General features: G+C 39.3%; 1 protein-coding gene across 4 annotated transcripts in view; it reads right to left on the minus strand.

Annotated features, from left to right (window-relative positions):
• The window catches only part of GRK3 (G protein-coupled receptor kinase 3), a 127,867-nt gene that overhangs the window by 67,850 nt on the left and 45,323 nt on the right, over nt 1–14,694 (minus strand). For 2 of the 4 annotated variants that reach the window (XM_034638666.1, XM_034638665.1), the window contains one exon: nt 6,554–6,627. The exons of the other annotated variants lie outside the window; for them this stretch is intronic. In XM_034638666.1, the coding sequence (XP_034494557.1) occupies nt 6,554–6,627 (74 nt within the window). The remainder of the gene's footprint in view (nt 1–6,553; nt 6,628–14,694) is intronic. 4 annotated transcript variants of the gene reach the window in all.

Raw genomic sequence — 14,694 nt, forward strand, 5'->3', positions numbered from 1 at the left:
TTTGTCTCAAAGAAACAGACTTTATATATGAAAATACTGGTTGAAAATAGAAAGGAAAAGATATATCATGAAAACAGTTAAGCATAAGGAGACTGAATGGCTATTATAATATACAGTGAGTCATTTTCAAGACAAAGACTACGACAAGCAGTGAAGAGGGACATTTCACATGAAAAGATGTAACAATCATAAATGCATATGCACCTAATAACAGAGCTTCAAAATACATTTTTAAGAGACAAGAAAAAGAAGAGATAATTCTACAATCAGAGTTGGAGATTTTTTATCACCCCTCTCTCAGCAACTGATGGAACAAAGAGATCTAAAATCAGTAAAAACATAGAAGACGTATCACATCAATCCCCTTAATCTAATTGATATTTAGAGAATATTCACTTAACATCTCCTTCTTACGTTTTCCGTGGGCTTTAGAATAAAACCTGAATTTGCTACTCTGGCCCCCAACCCTGTCTCCCTCTTCGACCTGATCTTATCTCACACTACCCCAATCCTCTCATCCACTACGAACATAGCATTTTGGTCTTCTTTCAGTTCCTTATGCCAAGGTCTTTCCCACCACATCAGGGGCAATGTCTTTGCCACATTTAGCCTAAAATGGTCTCTCTTCCCACCTTGCTCTCATCTTCGAAAGACTAGCCTCCCTGTCAACCAAATCTGTTTCCATGCCCACTCTTCAGAGAGTCACTCTGGCCCATCAATCTAAAGTGGCCCCCAAGGCACAATATACCACATTGAGATTTGAGTCGGCTTGAGTCCTTGCATAGCAGTTATTACTTCCTGATACATTTCCTGTTATTTGTTACTTTTTGTTGTCTGTTTCTCTCAACCAGAATAGAAGCTCAAGGAGAGCAGGGCTTTGTCTTGTTCATCCAAGCAATGTCTGGCACTGGTGTTTCATAAATAGTGGTTGAGTGAATGAAGAAAACCTTATGTAATATCTTTGCCTCGGATCTTATATTTATTCTCTGTTCCATGATTTATTTCTAAATCTAGGTATATATACATATTTTGATAAGCTGCCTCCAAACCTGAATGGAACAAGGAAGTGGAACCAACACACTGAGCCGTAACTGTGTCGGTCACTGTTCTGGTGTGCTGATTTCACACACACAACCTTAAGAGACAGGTACTGCTATGACCCTCATTCTTAGCTGAGGACGCCCAAGTAGATTAGCTAGAAACTGTTAGCCCAAGTTTACATAGTCAGTAACTAGTGGAGTCCAAATCCAAACCCAGGCAGGCTGAATTTACAGCTGACACTCTCAACCTTAAGTTACAGCCTCCCATACACCTGAACAGCATACTACAGATACAGTTTAGAAAGCAATCATCCATCCAGCAACCTATCCGAGCCTCACAAAGCCTGAGAAGCAGCTGGAGATGATTAGTAATTGATGAGGCAACTGAAGCTCAGCTATGAAGTCCCCTTACTGTGTGCTCCTCAAGGACAGGGACGGCGTACTGTTCCCATTTATAAGCTCCAGGTCTGAAGTGTAGATGCTTCAGAGATGGTCTGACCACTGGCGCCACGTCCCACAGCAAGTGAGAGGCACGGCTGCACCAGAGCCTAGCCAGGCCTTCTGTCTATGAGTCAAATACAGATGAGATGAATACCAATGACACAACAGAAGCAGCAGGTGTAGACTAAGTGGTACCGAGCATTTCAGACAACAAATCGTGTGGGAATCAAAGGTGTAAGCAATCACGGAAGACTGGGCTAGCTGTCCAGAGAGATTTGTTAGCAAATATATAAAGTGAGCCAGACCTTAAAAGAAGCTAGGCTTTCCACAGGCTGAGAAGGCAAAGGAGCATTCTAGGCTGGAAGAAGGACGTAAGAAAAGAAACAAACAGAACGGCTCAGTGCTTAGTGACAGTTCTATGTAAGAAGGTAGTGAAAGATAAAGTTAGAGAAAGGTAGGTGATGACTAACACAGAGCTATGTGAATAGCTATGGATAAGCTATGAGGCCTTTAACACACTGGAAATGGGTAACCGCTAAAAGCTAAAAATTTGGGGACCCAGGAAAAGTGGAAATACAACATACAAAATATGCATTTCAAGACAGCGGACAAAAAAGTTTTCTCGGGATCGGGGTCATACAACAACCACCAGAAATAATCAGACTGATAAAACCAAGGATGCAGAGAAGAATTATTGATAACCTCAATGCTTAAAGGCTGTACACTGCTTTAGAAAACTGTGTTTGAAGCCCCAAGGCTGGATGGTGTCTTCAATAAGAGAATATACGGTAGGTTGCTAAGGAGCTTTCGAGTGTTATCCTCCAAGAGGATAATCTGATAAGCCAGATCCACCCTGTGCCAACCAGAAGACAGGTGTGAAGAGCTGGGAGCAAGCCAACCAAGAGAAACTCTAATGTTTAAAGTTCAAATGGAAACACATCAGCAGCACTCCGCCATACTGGCAAGAAGCACTTTAAGAAGTAACCCAAGTAGATTGCCCATCTGTTTCAACCTTGCAAAAATTATCTGTTAAAGATTTCTCTGAATTTGACAAGGCAACTTAGTATTTGCTGAAATTGGAGAGGTGAAACTTTTAAGAACAGAGAAAGAAAATTCTTTTGACAGATCAAGCTGTGATACTCATCCAGATTGCAATTCAGAGTGAAATAATAGAAGTTAACTTCATAGTGAGTAAGATCCTTTCGGATTTGGCTTATTTTTTATACATGATGCTAAATGTACATCATAATTTGGCCATTGTCCCTGGAAATACATTAATATAGTTTTAAAAGTATAGAAAATATCAAGTTTTGAAGCACATCAATAATCCAGAAACAAAAGAATAATATCCCTCCAATTTTCAAACTTGTACAAGGATTACTAATATCAGTCCTAATTACGCTTTGCTTTCATTTAAAATGCTTTAGCGGACGCCTGGGTAGCTCAGTGGGTTAAGCGTCTGCCTTCAGCTCAGGTCATGATCCCTGTGTCCTGCGATCCAGCCCCTCGTTGGGCTCCCAGCTCAGTGGGGAACCTGCTTCTCCCTCCCCCTCTGCCTTTCCCCACTGCTTGTGCTTTCTCTCTCTCATGCTCTCTCTCTCTCTCTCTCTCAAATAAATAAATAATCCTTAAACTGCTTTAGGATAAGGATACATTATGCTAATAATAGCATATGTCATTTCTTAAATATATTTTAAACTGAAATATTTCCTAATTTCTGTTCTAATTTCTTCTTTGACCCATAAATTACTTACAAGTATATTCATTTCCAAGCAGTTAAGGATTTCTTAGTAAACTCTGTTATTAAATTTGAGTTTAATTCCATTGTGGTCAGAAAACACTCCAAACAATTTTGATCTTGAAATCTGCAGGAACTTTCTTTAGGGCCTGGCAAATAATTTCTTTTGGTAAATCTTCCATGTGCACTGTAATGAAGGCAAATTCTATTTTTGCTGGGTGCCGCATTCTATATATGTCAATTAGGTCAAGTTTATTCATCACTTTATTCAGATTTTCTATATCCTTACAAATTTTTTGTCTGTCTGTTCTATAAACTCTTGAAGTGTGTGTGCTCATGTCTCCCACTAAGAATGCAGAGTTGTCTAACTTTTTAACCTTTAATAAGAGTTGTCTTATTATTTTAGATCTGTCAATTTTGGCTTTATATATTTTGAAGTTAAATTATTTGTAACATACAAGTTTAAGATGGGGATCCTGACCCCATTATCATCATGAAATAATCTCTACCTCCAAGGAGCATTTACCATATACTCAGTCTGATCTTAGTGTTGCTGCACCAGCTTTGCTTTGGTTGGTGTTTGTCTCTGTATATCCTCTGCCACCCTTCTGTTTAAAGTAGGTCACTTGTAAGTAGTATATAATACAGTTTTGGTGATTTATTCAGGCAAACTTAGACTTTTACTTGGGAGTATTCAGTCCACTTACATTAAACGTGATTACTTATGTAGAAGGATTTATAGTTACTGTCTTATTGTTTTCAATTTGACCCATCTATTTTATGTCCTCCTTTTATTCCTTTTTTTAGTTAATCCAATATTGTTTTATTCCATTTTCCCTCTTTTAACTTGTTAGATATACACATTTTATTCTATTAAGAGTTGCCTGAGAGATTACAATATGCATCCTTAACTGATTATAAGTCAATGCAAATTATTACTTTTATTATCCACTCCCCCCCAATAGTCCTAGGATCTTAAAACACTTTAACTTCTTTAACCCCTCTTGCTTCTTGTGCTTTTATCATACATTTTAGTTTTATATACATTTTAAAATCTAAAAACATTATTGTTTTGCATAGTCAACATTCATTTTTATTTTATATACATATCACCCTTCATGAGGACCTCATTCCTTCCTGCACTTCCATCTGGGATTATTTTCCTTCTGCCTAAAATATCTCTTTTCAGTATTTGTTATAATGCAGGTCCACGGCTGACAAAATTTCCTCAGTTTTTCTCTGAAAATATCTTTATTTCACCTTCATTTTGAAGGAAATTTTTGCAGGGAACGGAACTCTAGGTTGGCAGCGTTTGGGGGTATCGGTTGTTTGGTTTCATTATTTAGATGGACACTTTACTATCTGGTTTTTTTGCTGCTACTGCTGTTTGTTTTAGCCATTTCTTTTAAGATGTCATAGTCAGGCATATTATTTGTCGTTCCTTTAAAAATAATGTGTCTTTCTCCACTCTCTCGTTGCTTTGAAGACTTTCTCTTTGTCAGTTTCCAAAATGTTATATTGATGTCAAAGACAGGTTTCCTTTGTAGCCATTCTGCTTGGGGTTTTCTAAGTTCTTTGAATCTATAAGCAGCAATCTTTCATCATTTTATAAAGTTCTTAGTATTATCTCTTCAAATATTGTTTCTGCTCCATTCGCTCTCTTTTCGTTCTACATATTCCAATTCTACATATGTTAGACCTTTTAACCACAACCCACAAGTCTTTAATATGCTTATCTATTTTTTATATTCTTTCTACTCTATGTTACAGTGTGAGATCATCTACTGACCTGCTTCCCTATTTATTAATCGTGTCTTATGTTGTAACCAATCTGTTATTGATTCTAGTCATTAGGTTCTAATTTCAAATATTATACTTGATGTCCCAGAATATCCATTTGGTTCTTCATAATAAATTGGACTGAAATTCACTATTCCTTCATCAATTTTGTCTATCTTTCCCTCTATTGTCTTAAACATATTATTTATGGTTATTTTTAAGTACTTGTCAGCTAACTTCAATATCTAAGTCATCTGTGGGTCTACTTCTATTACCTTACGAGACATATGCTCTTATATCTTAGATGTCCATTATTTATTTAATGTATGCTGATCATTGTAGGGTCTCCCTATATTATTTTCCACCTGCAAAAAAAAGGACAGGGGTCTTCCTTGTACTCTGCTACACAGGTGGAGAGAGGGCTCATCACCCAACATGGGATGGGACTGGGCTGGGTCTCCACTTTTGTAGGATTCAGTCTGCCTCTGGTTTGCCCCTGTTCCTAAGGCATGGCTCTCCGTGGAGTTCAGTGGAAAGCCTTTATTAGCACTAGACTCAGTTCTGCCTGCAAGAAGTTTTCAGAATAGCTCTTTGGCCTCCTTGACATAATTCTTGAGAGAGAGAGAGAGACTAATCACACATTTGGGGCTCCCCCAGTTTCATTTGTTTTTTACTGTAGCTCCAGAAACCTCTTCTGGCTTTTCTGTCTCCTAGAAGCAGCCTTCTTCTACCTGGGGCCAAACACGGACACTTATCTGCTCACTACACCTAGAAATCAGTAGCTGCCCCAGGTGATAAGTAGCTACAGATCTTCAGTGACAGTCAACTGCTCCCTAGGGTTTTGGTTTTTTTTATAATGATTTTTTTTATTATTATATTATGTTAGTCACCATACAGTACATCCCCGGATTCCGATGCAAAGTTCGATGCTTCATTAGTTACGTATAACGTATAAATCCCTAGGGTTTTCATCTCTTGCCTGTTCTGTTTTCAGATTCCTGACACCACAGGTCCACATTTCAATGCAGCAGTGTGAGGCTGTGGGAGATTTCAGTGAGGCTTCCAGAAGTTCCTGGCCTATCTCTTCAGGTCCCTTCCAAATGTCTTACTGGGGAAACCAGCTGTGTGTCTGAGACTCCCCTTTCCCACCACATCTCCAATTTGTCACTCTGGCCATGTGTGACCAGAAAACGTTGGTAGTTTCTCTTTCACTCAGTGGAGGCCCTCTGTCTCAGCTTATGTCTCTGAAATCAGCAGGCTTCTACAGAAAATCAAACGGTTGCTGACCCTCAGCACGCCTCTGAATGATAATCCGTCCTCTGGAGTTTTAGTCCAACTATTCCTCAGTGCCTCCAGAGCACTCCAGAGCCCTTGAAAATATGATTTTTACAGATGTTGTCAGTCTATAATCAACTACATATTATACCTTGTGCTACTAATTATGGTCAATGAATTTCTACATATTTGTAAGATATTTAGTAGTCTTGATATTTTCCAAAGTACAGTCTACATATGCTTTTAAAATAAAAGCATCAGTAAAACAGTTACTTCTTACCTCTTCATAAAACTTCACCTGAGGTACAGCTTCATTAATTTCATTCAAACAAAAATCTTTAAATAGCAAGAAACCTAAAGGAAAAGAATAAGAAATTTCAGGGTGGGCAATAAGTGAAATTTTACCCCTCAGGGTGTTTTCAAAGTAATGTGTTTATACTTCAACCTCCTCCTCCCCTACCTTCAAAACTAATAATAAAGATTTGGGGGCACCCGGGTGGCTCAGTCAGTTAAGTGTCTGACTTCATTTTGGCTCAGGGTCGTGAGATCGAGCCCCACCTTGGGCTCCACACTGGGCGTGGAGTCAGCTTATGGTTCTCTCTCTCCCTCTGCCCCTCCCCCTCCTTCTCAAAAATTAATAATAATAATAATAATAATAATAATAATAATAATAATAGAGATTTCAAAGGGCTAATTATACCTTAGAAGAAAATACTCCACTTAAAGTAAGAGTACCACATACCTCGCTCCTTGCTTTGGGTTCCTTCTCTACTGGCAACCCCCACCCCCACTTTTAAAAACTGTATGATAAATAGTGCCAGTGGTCACCATTCCTTAGAGCCACTGGTCACTACAGCAAACAGAAAAATAACCAAACAAATAAGAGATATGGGTAGTGTGGAAGTGTTGGTAAAAGTCATCATAAAGCTAATAAATACTATGTCCACAGAAACAGGACTAAATTCCCTTAAAAAAAAAAAAAAAAAGACAGAAGGACTTTCATGACCTTCCCAGCCTTTCCTCTTACCACTTCCTACCTTGAAGTCCCTCAAAGTCCACACCAAATACCCTGTGCCAGAGCAGACTACCCACTCCCAGATTATTCTCTGTTCCTTCACAGCGCCATGCCTCCCCTTTATTCAATCAGCACCTTAACCTGGAATCCCGCCTCCACTGCACAGTGTCTGGTGCAGAGGAGGAGTCTGATAGATGTTTGTTGAACAAACACTTGTTTACATAGCCCTTCCAACATGGCTCTGCCAAAGTACTTAGCACACTCCAATTAACTATCTGATTTATAAGTCCCTCCTACACTTGCAAACCAACTGCCTAGCTTAATGCCCAGCACGCGGTCAAGACGAACTGAACGAATGATGTTCACTAAGACAAGATGACACCAGACTGAGGGAAGAGATTATAAAAAGTCAAAAACAAATTAAGAAGCCAAAAAAAAAAAAAAAAGTCAAAACAGGGGTGCCCGGGTGGCACAGTCCATTAACAGTTAGACTCTTGGTTTCAGCTCAGGTTGTAATTTCAGGGTCGTGAGATCGAGCCCCACATTGGGCTCCATGCTGAGCACGGACTCAGCTCTGGATTGTCTCTTCCTCTCCCTCTACCCCTCCTGCTCATGCTCACTCTCTCTTTCTCTCTCAAATAAATAAACCGTTAAAAAGAAAAAGGACTGCTGGAAGAAACAGAAGTCACAGAAGGGAACTAAAGGAAAGACACAAAAAGTCTAAGATGTAGGGAGAAGGTAGACTGGAAATCCCCAGGTAGGACAGAGAGAGACCAAAAAAAAAAAAAAAAAAAAGCAGCTTTGACAGGTTTTAACTGAAGTTAGCCAAAGAAATCATGTAACTTGAACCTGTCTGTTACTGCTTCTTGAATTCCCCTCCAGATTTCCAGGAAGATGACCTCTGAAAATGGTTTAAATGTTCACTGAGTGGAGCTAGAAGAAAGTATTAGGTCTACTTAGTTAAATAGGCAAGGCCAGCCTAACTAGGGTCAGGTGCAGACTGGCGGCTGGGACACAGGCATGCTCATTTCATCTCAAGGAACTGAGGACAGACTAACATATGAAGCAGGAAACTCAGGAAAGAGACAAACAGAGTTGAAGATGCAAGTCTCTACTATTTGCACATTAATATTTTTATTTTAAATAAGAGACATGGTTACTTTTTCGTTCTCATGCATGTCAAAGTATTTAATTTCAAACTTCCCTTGTCATTTCTTCTTTGACTCATGAGTCACTCAGAAATAGACAGTTTGAGTTCCAGATATTTTAGGATTTTCAGGTATTTTTCTTATATTGATTTCTGTTTAATTCTGCTGTGGTCACAGAACATGTTCAGTATGATTTCAATGCTTTCAAATTTATTGGAACGGCTTTGGCGCCAGATTTGGTCCATCTAGGTGAATGCTTCATGGGCACTTGGGGGGAAAAGTGTTCCATTAAACAGAATAAAAAGGCAACGAAGCCGAGTTGGTTGGTCAGGCTGTTTGAGTCCCTTATCCAAATCCTTACTGAATGTCTGTCTCCTTCTATCCATTATCAACAGAGGACTGTTGAGATCCCCATTTGTAATTATGGACTTGCTCATCTTTTTTCAGTTGTGTCAGTTTTTGGTTCGTGTATTTCTTTTTCTATTTTGGGGAGAGAAAACTAAAATGAGAATTTGAACTGAGGTTATTTTGATCATACGAGAGATGTTTTTGTGACGTCTAAATGACAAGTGAACTAATATGCCACATATGGACCACTGGCTTTGGGCTGAACTCGGGATCAAGGGGAAATGGTTCATCACGCCCATCGTGCTCTCTGGAATCAAGGCCTCTGGAATCCTCCAGCCTCTTCTTAGACTGTTCTCTCCCAAACTCCCTGCACGGAGCCCACATGTCTGCATTCCAGTTCCTCTCTAATACCAAACCCGATCTGCTCTCAGGGTTACTGACTTGCTATCCCCACTTCCTAAAACATGCTCCCTGACCTTGTGGACCTACAGAGCTCAGCTCAAACACCCCGTCCTTAGGCCTTCCAGGGTTCTCGTTCATGTTCATTCTCTCTCTCTCTCTCTCTCTCTCTCTCTATGGTGCACAAGAGCACAGCCATGTGCGCACACACACTTTGTTTATAGCACTTGTGACTAGCAAAAACGATCATGTGCATATGTTATTATCTGCCTCCCCCACAACAACATAAACACGGAAAGGCCACATAGGTCTTACTCTCTACTACATATGCAGGAACAAGAACATCGTGATATAGAGGGAGTGCAGGAGAAAGAACAAGGGAAGGAAGGAGAAAGGGGGGATGGGGAAGAGGGACAAGTAAGGAAAAGGGAAGGGCGAGGAAGGAGGGAGGGTGGAGAGGAGAGGGGAAAGAAGGAGGATGAGGGAGAGAGGGAGATGAATGAATGCACGTCTAACTGCAAACGTTTCTACCTGCTTCTGTAATGCAATTTCCATTGTCAATGTGTGGGATGAGCCAAAGAATGACTGTAACATACTGCAGGGGAAAAGCCCCATTATTCTCCTCATGTCTTGCACACAAACTGAAGCCTTACTTTCTGTCTCAGCAGCTACTAAAATGGAACAACAAGAAGAAAGGGGTTTTGCTTTTTTTTTTTTTTAAAGATTTTATTTATTTATTCGACAGAGATAGAGACAGCCAGCGAGAGAGGGAACACAAACAGAGGGAGTGGGAGAGGAAGAAGCAGGCTCCTAGTGGAGGAGCCTGATGTGGGGCTCGATCCCAGGACTCCGGGATCACGCCCTGAGCCGAAGGCAGACGCCCAGCCGCTGTGCCACCCAGGCGCCCCAAGTGTTTTGCCTTTTGGATAAACTCTAGATCACTGTGTTTCAGGCCAAGAGCAATTTCCCTTCGTTAGGCTTAAATTACACACAAAAACCCCCAAATGAAGCATTTCTCAGATTAGAGCAAAAGCTAAGGGGCAGAAGTAAGGAAATAATTTGCCTAACAGGTTCACTTCATCAGTGGTTTTTCTCCAGATTTTAAAGAATAAACAAAAAATAGTGACCCAACACCTGCTTTTACTAGATAACTGTGGAATGTGTTTACCCTTGTTTCTATATTTGGGCCACTGCAAACTGCCCTCATACTGATTAACTTTTGAGTATATATAACACCCAGAAAGAGTAAACTATCCCAATTTGTTACCACATATTTTGCAAAAATCGGAAGAAAGAATTGTATTGCTTTTTATAAAATACCAGTGAGAACTTTTTATAATATACAAATATAACTTTTATATCGCATTTTATAAAACATCAATTAAGAACATTTTAAAGTATCAATAAGTTTCCATGAGAAATTTTGAAATGTTACTTCCTAAAAAATTTTCAAAGTAGAAAGAAAAATTATGAAAAAAGCCTTGGGCACCTGGATGGCTCAGTCAGTTAAACGTCTGCCTTCAGCTCAGGTCATGATCCCAGGATCTTGGGATCGAGCCCCACCTGGGCTCCCCGCTCAGCAGGGCGTCTGCTTCTGTCTCTACCCTTCCCCCTGCTCATGTTCTCTATCTCACTCTCTCTCTCCCTCAAATAAATAAATAAATAAATCTTAAAAAAAAAAAGTCTTGCAAGAAATAATATCTGTCCTAGGTTTTGCCAAGGAGACTCAAACACTGGGAAGGATAGATTGTGTAATTGCTACAAGTTTCTACCAATATTGACTGATTTGACAAAGCATTTCCCGAGTTCTAAGAGTCACTGTGCTATACACTAGGGATGCAATGGTAAAGACAGAGAATTTTTCCTTTTAAGGGATTTATGGATTTAGTGTAAGGGACAGACAACAAAGAAGTACACAAATAAAATAAGTGCAATTTATGTAAATGATATAAAGAAATTTTAAAAGGTGCTGAGATAGATGATAAAAAGAAGGAAATGTATGTCATACAGAATGACAACAAGACCTCTCTGGGCTGTGAGATGAACAAATTACAAAGCATTCCAGATCAGAAAAGGCTAAAATGTTTAATCTCACTCCTATCCAATAATGTATTAGAGGTCTTAGCCAGTATAATAAGGCAAGAAAAGGAAATAAAAGTTACTCAAAATGGAAAGGAAGAATTAAACCTGATTCTGTTGGGGGCGCCTGGGTGGCTCAGTTGATTAAGTGCCTGACTTGTGATTTCAGCTCAGGTTATGATCTCATGGGTCGTGAGATCAAGCCCCATGTTGGGATCCACACTCAGCAGAGTCTGCCTGAGATTCTCTCCCTCTGCCCCTCCTGCCCCTCTCTAATAAATAAATGAATCTTTAAAAAAAATTTTTTTAAATAAAACTGATTCTCTTCATAGACAAGATGGTTATCTATATAAAAAAAATCCTATTTACTATGTTACTAGGATATATAAGTGAATTTAACAAGGCCCCAAGCTACAAGGCCATTAAATAAGAATTAATGATATTGTGATACGCTCGGATCACACAATTTTAAAACAGAATTTTAAAACAAGTCCATTTGCAATAACATCAAAGAATAATCAATACTTAGGAATAAACAAATAAGAGATATCCAAGACTACTATGTTGAAAACGATAGGATATTACTGATAGAAATTAAAGAAGACTTAATAGAAAGACATACTCAGTTTATTGATTGGAAGACTCAAATGTATATTCTCCCAAAATTGATCTTTAAATTCGATACAATCTCAATCATAATCTCTGGAGGCTTTTTCAATAAATTGACAAGCTTTGATTCTAAAATGTCTATGGAAATGCAAGAAACCTAAAATATCCAAAACACCTTGAAAAAGAGGAAAAACACCTTGAAGGAGAGGAAAAAAGTCCAAGGACTTATACTACCTGATTTCAAGACTCATTATACAGCCATGGTAATCAATGTGGTATTGGCATAAGATTAAATCAGTGGAACAGAACAGAAGATCCAGAATTTTTTTTTTTTTAAGATCCAGAAATATACCCTTACTTAGATGGTCAGCATATTTTCAACAAAGGCACTAGAGCAATTTATTGGAAAAAGAAGGTCTTTCCAACAAGTGGTACTGGGAAAAGTTATATTCCAATGGGGAGGGAAAAAAAGTCAAACCTTACCTCACATCTTATAAATAACTAAATTGAGATTGATCATAGGATTAAATGTAAAAGGTAAAATTATAAAACTTCTAGAAAATGTACAGAATATCTTCACAAAAAATACTTATGCAGAAGATTTCTTAGGCAGAATATTAAAAAAATAATAAATTAGACTTTATCAAGATTTAGCACTATGCTCATCAAGAGACAGTTAAGAAAACAGACCAGCCACGGACTGGGGATAAAAGATTACAAAACTTAAGTCTGAAAAAGGTCTTGTTTCCAATTTATACATACTTTTTCTTAAAGCCTCTTACAAATCAATTTTTAAAAGAAAACCACCATAAAAAAGCGTGCACACATTTGAACACTTCCTAAAGGAAGAGCCAGGAATGGCCAATAAGCACATGAAATGGACTCCACATCGCTGGTCATCACGCACGTGTGAATTAAATCATTTTGAGATACACACTGCACACCTACCTGAATGGCAGAGTGAAAAAGACTAACAATACCGGATGCCGGCAACCAGACCTCTCATTCGCTGAGGAGAATACACAATGCTCTAGATTCCTCATGCCTCTGAGTCAACAGGCGAGGAAGGGAGTCGCTGTGCTGGCTGGGGTGACTGATGCTGACCAGCCCGGGGGACACTGCACGCCTCCTCCGCAGTGGAGGGAAGGAAGAGTATGTCTGCAATACAGGACATCTCCTCTCTTAGTATGACCGTACCCTGTCATCAGTGTCAATGGAAAACTACAACGACACAATTCAGGCAGGACTGCTAATGGCCCAGAGCCTTCAGGAACGAAGGCTGGGTCACCAACGCCAGCTACAACGTGTGATCAGTTACAGAAACAATGGTTATAATTGTCATGAGTGTTTCCTCCTTATGTGTGTGTATGTGTATTAAACAAATATCCTTGCTTTCTTCTCCCTGTTATGCCCTTACCCAGTAACGTAAGATGTACTGACTTTAAATCATAGTATTTAAATGTTGCTGACTTTACGTTGTGCTATTTACGATACAGGATACCAAGGAGAAGAGTGAGCATGACCTATTATTTTGCACCCTCCTCTGGGGAACGGGCTAGCACATTTTGGTTATCTGCAGGTGATCATAGCATGCTGGGTGGGGTGGTATGATCTTATCATCTCTATTAGAGAATTAAATACAGTCTATGGAGGTGCACAGAGTGAGTGCCAAGGTGACAAGGGATGGACTGGTGATGGCAATTTTTGTGTCAACTTAGAGGGTATTTGGGGATACAAGTAACATATAAATTGGCGAACTGTGAGTAAGCAGATTGCTCTCCATAATGCGGGCGGGCGTCATTCAATGAGCTGAAGTCCTGACTAGAAAAGAAAGACCAGCCTCCATGAGCAAGGAGAAATTCTGCCAGCAGACGGCCTCCAGACTTCCTCTGCACATTGGCTCTCCTGGGCCTCGGGCCAGCCAGCGCACTCTGTGGATTTGGACCTGCCAGTCTCCATAATCAGAAGCACCAATTCCTTATAATTAATCCATCTCTCTCTCTCTCTCTCTCTGTGTGTGTATATATATATATATATATTCACTCAGGAAAATAGTCTGAAAGTCTTATAAAGTCAAACACACCCTTAACACCCAACTCGGCAACTTCACTTCAGGTATTTACCTGGTGGTAACATATGGCTCCAAAAACACATGTACGTGAATCTTCAGAGCAGGTGTATTCATAATTTATCCGAAATAATTCAAAGTCCACCCACTGAGGCATAAATAGTGATATTTTCACACAATGGATTACTAGTCAGCAATAAAACAAAACACCAAATCACACAGCAACATAAGTAAATGCCAGATATTTGGTTTGTCCAAAGACACCAGACGCAAAAGAGCCTATACTCTGTAATTCTCTACGTATGAAGTGATAGAACAGGCAAAACTAATCTATAGTTTAAAAAAAAGTAAGAAGAAGGGGCATGAAATTGACTGGGAAGAGCATAAGGGAACTTTCTGGGGACAAGAATGTTCTGTTGTTTGATAGAGATGCGGGTTTATGCACTTATATCAAAATGAAATTGTGAACAGTATTATAAGTAAATTTACTTTAAACAAATATTAACTAGCGAGTAGGTTTGCATTTCACAGTAGCAGGAGGTGGCAGTTCTGAAACTACTCATGGTGCGTTTCTAGGCTTATACAAACGAGTAAATACACTGAGGATAACAGGAGCCTTCTTGAAAAAGAGGTAAAACAGGTAAGAGAATAAAAGTATATCGTAGTAATGGACTGGAATGGGGTATTCATTTGAGCTCACTGTTTTTACCAGAGAGACAAACAGATGTACACACACACACACACACACAAACACA

This window comes from Ailuropoda melanoleuca, chromosome 12 (assembly GCF_002007445.2).
Source record: "Ailuropoda melanoleuca isolate Jingjing chromosome 12, ASM200744v2, whole genome shotgun sequence".
NCBI lineage: Eukaryota > Metazoa > Chordata > Mammalia > Carnivora > Ursidae > Ailuropoda > Ailuropoda melanoleuca.